The 13,063-nt window shown below is 32.4% G+C and overlaps 1 protein-coding gene and 1 long non-coding RNA gene across 4 annotated transcripts; one reads left to right on the top strand and one right to left on the bottom strand.

Annotated features, from left to right (window-relative positions):
- Nucleotides 1-678: 678 nt before the first annotated feature.
- On the bottom strand, nt 679-6,108 carry LOC121114991 (uncharacterized). Of its 2 annotated transcripts, none has more exons than XR_005863393.2 (4): nt 5,962-6,108; nt 2,484-3,182; nt 1,440-2,258; nt 679-1,381 (listed from the first exon to the last, which is right to left on the bottom strand). It is a non-coding gene; the product is annotated as an uncharacterized lncRNA (long non-coding RNA). The 2 variants fall into 2 exon arrangements; XR_005863392.2 differs by lacking the exon at nt 5,962-6,108 and adding an exon at nt 5,508-5,710.
- A 135-nt stretch (nt 6,109-6,243) lies between these two features.
- Nucleotides 6,244-9,931, top strand: LOC121114990 (uncharacterized). 2 transcript variants are annotated; one of them, XM_040709128.2, is made up of 4 exons: nt 6,244-6,587; nt 6,648-7,578; nt 7,644-8,835; nt 9,241-9,931. In XM_040709128.2, the coding sequence occupies exons 1-3, from the start codon at nt 6,447-6,449 to the stop codon at nt 8,831-8,833; spliced, it is 2,262 nt and encodes a 753-aa protein (XP_040565062.1). In that variant the 5' UTR covers nt 6,244-6,446; the 3' UTR covers nt 8,834-8,835; nt 9,241-9,931. The 2 variants fall into 2 exon arrangements, with proteins under 2 accessions (XP_040565062.1, XP_071743470.1); XM_071887369.1 differs by lacking the exon at nt 9,241-9,931 and having other exon boundaries at nt 6,270-6,587; nt 7,644-8,943.
- Nucleotides 9,932-13,063: the final 3,132 nt, after the last annotated feature.

Raw genomic sequence — 13,063 nt, 5'->3', positions numbered from 1 at the left:
TGGAGCAATGAAACAAGTAATACTCAAATATAGGACGTTTTAAAGGTATTCAATTTGATCCGACTTTTTTTTCTTTGTATTCTAAATATTAAGAAAGTATTTAGAAATAATTTTAGCTCCATATATTACATTGAGTACAGTTGTGACACGGATAACCTAGATAAATAAAACAATATAAAATTAAGTAAAGAAGACGAATAATATTAAATATATATATTTATTAACAGATTTGGGTAAAATTCGGATTTATTGGGGAATTATCTTCTATATTATTTAAGCAATCCCAAGTACTACTGCTATTAATATTTAAGATAAATTTCCAAGAAATCCTCAGTGGTACTTATCGTTTCTCATGAGCAGTCACAAGTAGTTACTCAATACTTGGATTTCCTCTCCTCAAGAATAAAACAATAATTATAACAGTTTAAATATTTTTTTTAATATGATGGTACTAGCCAATGACTACTATATATACATAAACTTAGACCAAAATATAACTTGTACATTTCGGGGGACCACTACTAAAGCTACGTATTAGTATAAATGCGACCAAATATCACTAATTTATTCACAATTTAATCAAATGAAATTTCAATTAGTTACAGTTATGAAAAATACTCGATAAATGGACCTAAAGCTACGGACCACTTATTAAGAAATAATAACAAATACAATCAGTTATCATTTATAATAAATATATATTTCAAAGCCAAACTAATATAGAGCACATTTTTTCTCAGATCTCAACTTCTTTAACTTATTCGAAATATTATTTGGAATTCAGGGTAATAACTTTCCATAAAATTCAAGACCATAAATGATACTTTCATGGAACAAGACATATACTAGCGCGATGTGTTTTTTTTTTCAATGAGGTGAGGGTTAAGAACTTTTGTCATTCAATTTGTATGCATACTTCACAGGTTTTGTTTGCTCGAGATGCTATAATTTTTTTACAAGGACAAATTCAGCAATTATTTCTTCACCATCAAACGAAGGACATTTCAAACACCTTTTCCCAAGAAGTTTTTGTATATGCACTCTATCAAATAACATTAATAACTTTTTCACACTATCACAAAAGTTGACTATATGCGTATCCAATATGCTGTTGCATAGCTCTTTAGTGTAGAATTTTCTGTTCGCCGAATATCCATCAGTGAGGAAACTAGCTCAAAACCAGCAGGTGTTATTGCTTCTACAACTTAGAATATCTTTCTCTGAATTTTATTATCTAATTTTGTCAAAGGCACCACTGAATACGGTCTTCATATTTGTTAGTTAAGCTTTTGATCATCACACAGAGCAAGGTCTTTTTAGTGTATCCACTTCATGTTCAATAACGCAAAATTTCCCTCCTTTATACACACAAACTTTTGCACTGAAATGAAAAAGATATAAATTTCGTATAAAAGTAACTTGAATTTCTTGCAGCTTACCAATATACTTCATCCATAATAATGGTCACAATTGTTTCTCTATCGTTCAGATTATTTACTCTTTGTTCCAAATATTTTATGGTTTTGATGACTAAGTAATATATCGACTGTAAAACAGCTTGAGAGCCTTTGCTAGCCGCTGCATAGATTGTAATTTCGGGATTCCTTCGCTCAATATAAATTTGTGCAAAGATTTCGATGCACTTTTCGAAATAAGAGCTATTGCTGAAAATTAAAAGCGTTACTTTAAATTAATACATTAAATTAACAACAATATTTATCAAGTGTGCTAAGGGAGTAATTCGTGGGGCCTCTTGGATTTACAAAATTCCAGTTTTTCAGTGGAAAAATGTATCAGTGGTTTAAACTGCTATCGATATTTTCCACAATATTATTGAGTAAGTCAATGAAATTATCTATGACGAAGTCTTTGACATAACTGTTTCAGCACATAGTGTTTTGTCTTGTAGATCAAATTGCATAACTTATTCGTTGATGTAATGATAGCCCGTGAAGACATCTCAGAAAAATGTCTCATGGCCACATGACTACATTGTCATAGAAATATCAAAGGTAATTCGTGATTTAACCGAAGGCATAGAACAAGACGGACTCTACTTTCCATTGAATTAATATATTAAAAGGTAAAGACAATCCATCAATATGATTTTTTAACTCTGAAATGGTTCGATTCGCTCTGCTTCAAAAAATCAGATATGCAGTTTTCTAGCCTATGAGCTTCAGCTTCATGTCGGACCATACAACTCGTCCTATTTGATCTCTCTTTGGGAACATGTCTCGAATAATGCTTTGGTAAACCTAAGGAGATGAAAAATATATATGGAATGGTAGAACCGAACTGTTGAGTTAAAAATTGAAAAAGGACCAAAGAGTTATATAAGCAAACATGAATTGACTTCTATCCTTATTTTATGAGTACGTCCCCTCAATTGAATAGATGAAGCAATATAAGTGTTTCTAGAGTCCCATGTTGTGTAATTCCCTAGATATAGTCCGATGGGAATATATAATATCTAAATTTACCGGGGTTCAGGCTTTCTTGGAGTCGAGGGTAGAAACAATTTTTCCGTCTCGTATTGGTGTCCTAAGAAGTAGCTCAGTAGTTGGAGGGATGGAAATGAATAGAGAAAACTCTATCATAATGACTTGGCTTTCAATTAGATGTGGGATGGCTTGAGTCCATTCATGAGAAGATCTTCCTTCATCCGGAATACATCAGGAATAGCGCCTGGATACTAAATACTAAAGAGTACTGAGGAAGCAGTTTCTTTCTCAGTGTTCCCTTCGATGTCCACTTTACTTTCTTGTTTGAACTAGTTTAAGTTCATGTATATATAGTAGTCATTCGACTAGCCAAGGAGTACTTTAGTCTAGAGACTAAGAATCTAAGAAAAAATATGAGTTGAACTACACATAATCAGTGCTAGAAATGAGACCTCCTCATATAGTTCTTCGTAGATCAAGTGTCTACGTAGTCCTAAGATCCACTCAAAAATGAATGTACGTAGTATATTCACAAATACATACAGATAAACTATTCTTTATTATATTTTTTCTACTAGCGGTAGTACCAGACGTTTCCCAGAGTTGTTAGGCATCCACGAATACAAATTTTACTTTAATAATATAGATGATAACTCCCCAACAAATCTTGGTGTTACTCTCCGTTTTTCATGAGCAGACTAACACAGAGCTACTCACTCAATACTTAGACATTCTCTCCTAAAATGATAATAATAACAGTTTGAGAAAAAAAATATGATTTGATGAGCCAGGGAATACTTTAGCTTATTAAGTTATTAGTTATTATTAAACCTCAGTTAAAGTCAAATTCATTTTTAAAGTTTAATATAAAGTCATTCCCTTTATTTTCTTTTTTAATATGAGTTGAAATAAACGCCTGCGAGATTTCATTTATTTTATACAGTGCTCCCTGTATATATTATATTATAATACTTCCTTTTTTTCTTTATACCGGGTGGAAACTTGAAACTTAAACACTTGGAAAGAAAAAAGAAAATAGCCTGACATTCCTTAATTATACATTTAAAAAAGCTTTATTAATCTTTTTCTGATACATAGCCCTTGTCAAATCTATTAATTCTATTTGGCCGTCATTGGTCTCACAGATGGCGAAAAGCCTCTTGCAAAAAGGGTTGAAAGCATTGCGAATGAAGTTTGGGTCCATGGTAGCCCATTCCTCGTCGACGGAGGCCTTCATGGCTTCAACGTCAGGGTGACGGATGCTACAGGTCCTCCTCTCGATGTGTGGCCAGAAAGAAAAGTGGAGGGGATTTACATCCGGACTGTATGGTGGCCACATTCTCTTGTCCCAGAAAGTGATATTGTTAGCTAGAAGGTCTGATCAATTTTTGCAGAGTAAGCGGGGCCCATCTTGCTGAAAGATGACCAGGAACTTTCCATCCAAATTTTTGATATTTTTGAACACGGCCGTGTGACTGACGTTGAGATACTTGGCATGGGCATGTAGATACTTATTTGGGCCCTTTTTGATGGCTTCCCTGAGGCATCCATATTAATGATGGTCTTTTTCCAGAGTCCTCCTTCCTCTCTATGGTCTGGTTTCTTCTTAACATTGTAGATGTTGTTACGAGACATTCCCGTCACCCTGGATATATCTTTTAGAGTGTGGCCCCAACAAAGAAGTGTTGATACATTAAGCATGAATATCAGTCCGATGGCATTTCTCGTCCAAATTAAAAAAATCAAAATGCAGCAGGTACTTTAGATGCATGGCTACCTATACAATTATAGACAGTTCTAATTTCCTCACGCAGAACCTCTAGAATCAAATTAATACAAGTGAGTAAGTTTCAAGTTTCCAACCGGTACTATGTTGGTGTAGGGAGCACTATATTGAATGCACCCTGTGAATGTTTAAGATTTTTATTTGTATTAACTGAAGATGGTTAAAAATTCAAAAAAATAAGGGATCACGAACCTTAAAATATTTAAGATCAAAAACTAAGGTCATGATTAAAACTTTTCTTTCATAACATTTAAAAAAATATATATGAGATAACTGATAAGTTTTGTTAAGCTAACTAATAGTAATTCAATTATGTCTTTGACTTGTATATCATTTCTTTGGTTTATGATGTATCAATAATCAAAAATTTATCAAAATGCTTATGGCTACATTTTTCCTAACATTAAATATTGACTTAAGAATTAAATATATATATGCAGAATATATTATGAGATAAGACCAGAATTAAAATATTATCATATTCTTTGATTAAAATTAATTTAAAAAAAATACCTTTTAGGTCTTAATTTATATTTTACTTACTACACAATCATAAAATATTGATAACGACTGTACAAAAACATTTTTAATGCTATGAGGAGGTGATGAATTATTTCAATATTGAACAATGGGTACTTAAGACATAATTTGAAGATAGTAACCCTGGTGTCCATTTAGTTCATTAGAATTAAATCTTCATATCTAGCTTTTTATGCCATAATGGCTATGATATTTGTGAATAAAATGGAAGATTTTACTACGAATTGTCATTAAAATTAATATAAATATATAGAAAGTACAGATAAACTTAATTATTTCAAGATACCCAAAAAAATAACATATCAAATTAATATAATATTTTTCAGCAACAGAGTATGAAATGTGAACTGAATTAATCATTATGAATCATAAAAATTGATATTTAATCATTTATCTTATTAGATTAATTAATTAAAGTTGTTAACTCAAGTTACCCAAAAATGTTCATTAAACTATAAGGTAAAGTAGTCCAAGATATGAATAAAATAAATTTATTTCTAATTATGAATGATTACTCGGTGATTTTAAATTATTAAAAAAGAAATCAATACTCAAACAAGTGTTCCATAGGACTTCCGAAGCCATTAAGTAAAATAATTTATTTGATATACATTCTACTGGGGAAAAAATATAGCAATCACATTATTATGTATGATAGTCCTTGGTTTGTCTTCATCAATACGATTATATTTTAATATCCTTAATATTAGATGACTAATTATTGTTTAGTTAGTTACATTAATATGAATAATAAAATCCAGCACATATGAAGAGCTTGTGGTATCTTTTTTGTACGACACATGAATACAAACTATTTTAGATAAATATGTTGTGTGGTTTTGAAGTATATTCTCTATGTTTTGACACCACTGTTTATTCAATATTATTATTTGTCAGAAAAAGTTTGATGACAGGCTTTATGGTCCTACACAAGAAACTCATTCTAAATTTGTAAATAGTAATCCTTGTACGCGTCATTTTTTAGGTAAAGTCATTCAAGCAAGGCATTACTGGTAGGGTAGGTAGGTACATAGGTAATATATTTATTAAAAGATTGAAATATTTCTGGAAAGAGCGAATCCCCTTGGTCCCTCTTTGCAAATGCATTGATGTAAGAAGGGAAAATGAAGCAAGTTAGTTAATAATTCAATGACGTATAACTACTAAATCTGGCCATATAAGTTGGCTAACCTGTAAAATATTGGGGTGTTGGCTGTATTGGAGGCTGAAGAAGGAGAATTACTAGCTGAGAGCGAAAGAGATTGAAGTAAAGGTAAAGGTGTTTGGTACCCATGTCTGAAGGAAGAATATTAATGGCGGCCATTGTTGTTTCTTTTGCTGCTATGAAAAATAAAAAAAGGGAGAGAAGAAGAGGGGGAAGGGAAGGAAGAGGAGAGATAGTGGTAGAGAGAGAGGGAGAGGGAGGGAGAAGGAGGAAGAGAGAGGGAGAGAGAGAAAAAGAAAGAAAGACAAGAAGAGGAAAAAAGAAAAGAAAAGACAAGAAAAAGAAGAAGAAGAAGAAGAAGGAATATATAATATTAATATATATATATATATAAGTAAGAAGAAATTAAATCGGTGGGATCGGATACCGTTGTCGTGGTGTATTTTGGTTGTTGTTTGAGGTGGTGGTGATCCCTAGAAGGATATTGAATGAAGTGCTCTTTGTTCTCAGAATGACAAAATGTGAGAATTCGATCAAAATAACATTGGATCTTCCATCGGGAGCGGCCTCGAAACTCGCGGAATTAGCGAAAGCCGGGGATGGCGTCCTTAAGGAGCTGGGGATCCTGTCCCTCCAGGTGGAGGGTGATCAAGTAATGTTGTGAGAGGAGTGTGGGAGTGCTGAGTAAAGTGTTTGTTGTTTTGTGTTGCAGGTAATTTCCGTGATGCTCGGCGAAGAGAAGGGAGAGGAGGAGGAGAAGAAGAAGAAGAAGAAGGTGGTGTTGGCGGCGCCTGGAGGAGGTGTGTCCGGCTCTGCGTGTTGGAGACGGAGTGTGAGGAGCGAGGCTTGGGCCTCGCCTTCCCTTTCCATTTCTGTTCCTTGTAGTCCAAAGAGCTCGCCTTGCAATTACGTCCAGGATTTCATGCACCCCGCATCGGATCGACCTCCCTCGACCACAGTGGCGAGCTTAATCATGCCCCCTCCTCCCTCCTCCAAGGCAGGCAGCAACAGAAGAAGGCAAATTCTAATCAACCCCAACACTGGGCACTTGGAGCCTGGTCCGAGTGAGAATAGTGAGACTGAGAGCAGTTGTAGTGGAGAGACCAACTCCCCCCTCAAAGATAATAATACACAAGCTTCAGATAGAGCCTTAAAATTGAAACTCAAATTGCCTCTGGATATCAATGCATCATCCACATCGTCTTCCTTAGGCATAAAACGTTCTTCGTCGGAGGTGTATCACGATGGAGCTCGTAAAATCCCTAAGCTCATATTGTCTGTCAAAGACAAAACAGTCAAAATAACAGAAAAAGCTGTTGCTACTTCTGGGAGTAAAAAGACACCCATTGGAGAGGAACCTGAAAAGGATCTTAAAAAGTTCAAGTGCAAATCGCCTGTGAGTGCAGTACCCTCCACATCTATCCCTAGTCCTTATTTACAAACCTCGTCCTCCTCCTCTGATGATGCGTCTTTCAGAAAAATCAAAAAGGCCAATAAAAATACTGTGAAAAATAATAATGATCGTGTTGCAAACTGGACTAAAACATATAATGTAGATCTAATAAGTGAGTCTAATGATCGTGATTCTTGGAAAGAAGTCTTAGACTCTCGAGTGAAACCCATTCCATTGGACTCAGATTTAGGTAAAAATACTTGTTGTTCATTTATTAACTATACCCATGCTTCTTGATATTTTTATCATTATTAGATATGGACTACTCCACGAATTCTCATCATCGCTTGACTGATTCACAAAAATCAGTAATTAATGGATACGATAAATCTGTGGACATTATAAAACAAGGGAATGAGAATGATTCTTCATTCTCCAATCCGAATAATAAACCAAATCATTCAGGTGGTGGTGGAGAAATTGATTCGCCATCTCTACCTCGAGGAGAGGATCATCACGGGCACCTAGGAGAGGATTCAGGGATTGAGTCAATGGATGCATTATCTGAAAAAAGTCCCAACCAAGGTGATGGTGATGATCGAGACTTAAAAGATGGATCCATATCTCTCCCTCCACCTCCTCCGCCACCATTATTACCACCTGATTCAACCTCTCCCGTCATTTCGGAAATACTTGATAACTCATCCTCCAGTACTAATAGGAGGAGTAGTAATAATTCTTCAATCGAAGCATTAAAAGAGAAGGGATGTGTTATTGAGAAACTGAAAAGCGCTGAACAATCCAGTAATAATGCTGACATTTCTAGTAGATTGCTTCATAATATAGGCGAAAATATGGAGTCTAAACTTGTTGCTACGTCCATTAAAACTGGAATGCCTCCATCCGTTCCAATCGGGGCCAAAATGGTTCCGGTCAAGCTTGTGACAGTTTCTGGAGAAGGTAACCTTCGGCTTGTTAGAGTATCTCCTGTTAAAAACTCTTCAGAAAACATATCTGCTTCACATGGTACTCGAACTGTTGTCATCAAATCATCCATGTTGAAGGCAGCAGCCGGAAATCCTTCTTTCTTTAATCCTAGTCTCATTAGTAAGATCTCTTCTACATCCCTTTCTCATCCCCAGCCCATTACAACTATTGAATCCAAAGTGCCTCCAAATTCTTCAACCGTCTGCCTTTTTCCTCTCAAAACCAAAGATTCAGGGACATTATTTGAAGATAAAGATAACCTGGACAATGGTTTTAATTTATATAAGCCAAAAATTGGCAAAAATCCGGATGATGCAATACAAACTATTAAAGATAGTCGGGAAGATGCTCAGGAAGATAGTAAATCTAGTAAAGAGGAATCCTTGACAAAGACCAATAATCCATTAAAGTCCGGTTCACTAGCTAGTTCTGTTGAAGTAAATGCATCCCATGTTCGAAATGAAATCCCTAATGAAAAAAATAGTTCATCATCAGAAACTGTGTTAAAAGATGTTTAGAGGTATGCTAAAGGTCTAAAGTTCAATTTTCTTAGTTATAATAATTATTGTTACTTATTTAAATTATATGATTATTCTATACAATAAAGTTAAAATCGAATGCACTGTGATATAGGATTTCTCTTTTTAAACAAATAGTAGTTAATTTGAAAGGTGTTCTTATGGATAGCTAGTCTATGCAAAATTTTCTATTAAGTTATTTTAACTAAATTTACGTGATAGTGTATTTAAATACATCATTGGATTTGCTTTTTTATTGGGGGGGGGTCAATTCATCTCCCTGCTAACGGTTTGAATTAAGCTATTGTATTATGGTGAGGAGGATCCAGTTTTCTACATTATTTTGCATTATTAAATATTAATATCTTGAGCACTACTAATGTATTAATATTTTTGATTTTTTTTAGGTGCTAACTGTACTCATATTTCTTCATAAGACAAAAAACATGGAATTCAAATCGTAGCTTAATATTTAATTTTGCTTTCATTCTGCTCTCCGAAGAAAAGTTAAAAAGACATTATTAATAGATCTTTGATATTGAGCAGATTATTGTCTTGACTGCTGACATAATATTATGAACTTTGTCATTTCCTACATACATACATATGCATATTTTAAATGGTGTCTATTATTGCACACAACAAGTGGAAACGCATCATTGTAATATTTCTCTCTGATGATATATTATGATGGATTCATTAATTTTTGATGTTTGACTATATTGTTTTGTTTTTTTGAATTAGGTAATGTTTAAGGTGTATACCAACCGATCAACCAACATTGGAATATGAAAGCTTCGTCTATTTTATTTTTTTTGTTTCTTTTATTATATTAATTATTTGTTGTAGTGTGGTATTGGAGTGTGTAATAAATCCATCTTCTATTGTTTTGGAAATGCCCCTACTAAGCTTAACACATTACAAATTTAGAATAATAATTTCAAACATATTTGTTTTAATCGCTAAAGTTTATTTATAACGACAAATTTTATGAAACCCATATTGTTTAGTACGATCGCATATTTTATTAACATTGTGTTAATTGATAAAAATCATTTCATATCAGAAATAATAAAATATATTTATAGAATACATAAACTATCGTTCATTTTCTCTTTCTTTTTGTACTTTAATTCATAAATAATCATTGAGATTAAGTAGGTGCTTTATTCCGTTATAGGCTCAAATTTACCTTATTATCCTAAATTAATTCGTTGTTGAACCTGTATTGTTATAGTGCATATTTTGTCTTATCCCATTATAACACTTGGCGTATGATCTTTTATATTGATTGGAATACATAATCTATTCAAATATATAGAAGAATAGTCATTGAATGGGAGAAAGTCAATTTCTTACCCCCATTAAAAATGTATTTTTCTCTTTTAACAAACTTTAATTCCACTTTTATAATCTAACTAATTGTTCCTTCTTTAATGTCGTTCTTGAACCACGTATATTACTAAATGTACTTTAAAACTACTGTCAAATCCGTCGTAGAAAATCAACACCTTGGTTCCATTGCAGTGAAAAAGCCACAATTAATGTGCATGAAGTGTATTGAGTTAATTTACGTACTTAGTTCATAATTAAACACAAGACACACTTCAGGATCCAAAGTCTGTTTACTTAACAAACGCATGAAAAATATTATCTACTGTATTATTTAGCAATTATAACAATGAATCCAAGTAAAAAGATTAAAAAAAAAAAAAAATGGTGTTTCCTATGTTCATAACAATTCTTATGGCAAATTTTGGCTCTATCTGTCTTATGAATAAATTTTGTTTGATGTTTGCCTTGCTAAGATATCAAATAGTTACAAAATACTATTTTTCTTGTAGAATATTTCATTTCTTAATAAAATACATGGATTTATTTACCACTATATCATGTATTCATTCTCTCAAATATTTTGTGGGTTAAAAAAAATGGCCAAAACTTGTTTTACAAGTAGAAATTTCGTATTAATTCATAAAGAAGTGGATTTTTCATTAAAAACTGTTAAATTAAAGAAATTTTTTTTCCGACTGATATAACATTTTTTCTGCCTCCTAATAGGAGATGATATTTTTTTTGGAAGTAGTATTTTTCAAAGGGCCCCATATTTTTTTAATCAATTTTTTATAACTTATGCATCACTAATAAAAAATAACCTGTTTTTAACAACTCTAATAACCCATGGGGGGTCATCCCCCCTTGGCAACGTCCTTGCATGATTTTGAATAATTTAGATAGTTATGATGGACAGTACTAAGAGATATGCAGTATTGTAAATTGAATGAGTTTTCTGTATATATATATTTGGATTAAATATGTAACATCATATTGCTGGAAATCCCGAGGGGGTATAAGCTGCCCCCCCCCACATAAATAATTTAAGACACAATTTAAAAAAAAAAGACTGCTACTCTTCTTTGAACTTGTTCTTCCCCCCTTCCAGTGCTGATTCCAGGATGGGACAAAATATACAAGTGCGGCATCACACTCATTTGCAACACCTACGACATCGACTTAAAAAGACAAAAATAATCAAATCTTCTTTTCTCAAAATACAACAATTCAAATTTAATTCAATTAAAAAAAAGTGGTCTCTCGATAAAGTTATTCGCAAAATTTTTTACTGAATATTGCCAAGAGAAATTTGGATTGTGGACACTACATGTTTTATGGGACATTGAAAACACTTTCATTAAGCCTTACACAGTACAAATGGCATATATTCTAATAAAATTAAATTTTATTATAAATTTGTAAATAAACATCTTTAATAAAAAACCATAAAAATCTAATCGGAAACAAAAATGTAATTCATATAAAAATAAAAGACAATAAATCACAGCACTCTGTTAAAAATATATAAAAAAATATTATAATTCCAAAATTTTCAAAAAAACAACAACAACATAAATATCACTTCCATATTTAAAAAAAAAGGATCCTGCAAATTGGTTTTACTCAAAGTAAAACCAGCTCAGCCAAGATCCTTTACTTTTATCTAAAAAATATTGATTGGACCTCTGCGAAATTATTTCCTTAAAAAAACAATGTTTTCAAATTAAATTATTTAAAAAAAGAGGGCCCGAAGTTGTGTCTTGAGGAGAAGGAAACTCTTTATAAAGTGGAGTCCAGGATGACCGGATAAATGAGGTGAAGGAATGGCGCGGAGGAAATAATACAACAGTGATTTATAAGAACATCTATATTCTTTATAATAGAAAAACCTACTCAAATACAATAAATACATGACTATTTACACTAGGCAAAACACTGTACTTTAATACATGTATATATATATATATATACAAGAAAATAAGGGACGAGAAGAAGAAGAACAAGGGGGAAGGAAATACGAATACATTACACTCGATCACGGTAATACCGACTCTTATTACAGAATATTAATGCCGGTTTGCACCAACTTGATGTGAACCCCCTTCCCCTGCATGGATATGCCAGTCAGAGAAATTGGAAATGAGTTGGAAAATTTGTAATATTTAATGAGAAAGAAAGCAGTTGTTGAAAATTTATATTATTTAATAATGGGGAAAATACGAAAGGTATTTTCTAAGAAAAGGTTATTCAGAGAAACATGTCTTAAAAAAGGTCATAAAATACTAGGTATTTTCTAAAAAATAAGGGTTTTTTGATTTTTTATAAAAAAGTACGAAAGATAAATCCTTGGAACGGCCCAGAAATAAATTTGTACTTTTTTAGAAATTTGATATTAAATATATTTTGCTCTTATTCGAATTGGAGTACAAATATATCCAAATATTTACTATAATTAATCTACTTGTACTTGAAGTTTACTCAATGATACCTTAAACAACTAAAATATACATATTTCACGTATTTTCCTAGATATGAATAGAAAGTTAAGGAGTTGCATATAATATTACTTAATGACTGAGAATGAAATGACACGTATTCTAAACCAAAGGTCCTTCATTCATTTAAATTAATATAAAAATCAAAATCCTATGTGGTACTCTTTTGACTTTTTGAGTAAGCTGCTTTAAATCATACAAGAAATGAAAATTAATTAAAACTGCTGGGAAAAAAATGCAATGTGTCTTTCAAAAAGCTGAAACAAATAATATTTATAGGATAATAAATTGAGAAGAAGCAAGATTAAAATTTGTATTTTCTATAAATGAACATAAATGGTAAAGGTGCAGCAACTTTAGAAAAATCGGTATTTAAGGCGTACGGTAACACTTACACATA

This window comes from Lepeophtheirus salmonis, chromosome 3, assembly GCF_016086655.4.
Source record: "Lepeophtheirus salmonis chromosome 3, UVic_Lsal_1.4, whole genome shotgun sequence".
NCBI classification, from domain to species: Eukaryota; Metazoa; Arthropoda; class Copepoda; order Siphonostomatoida; family Caligidae; genus Lepeophtheirus; species Lepeophtheirus salmonis.
This window is presented reverse-complemented; position numbering and strand designations above follow the sequence as displayed.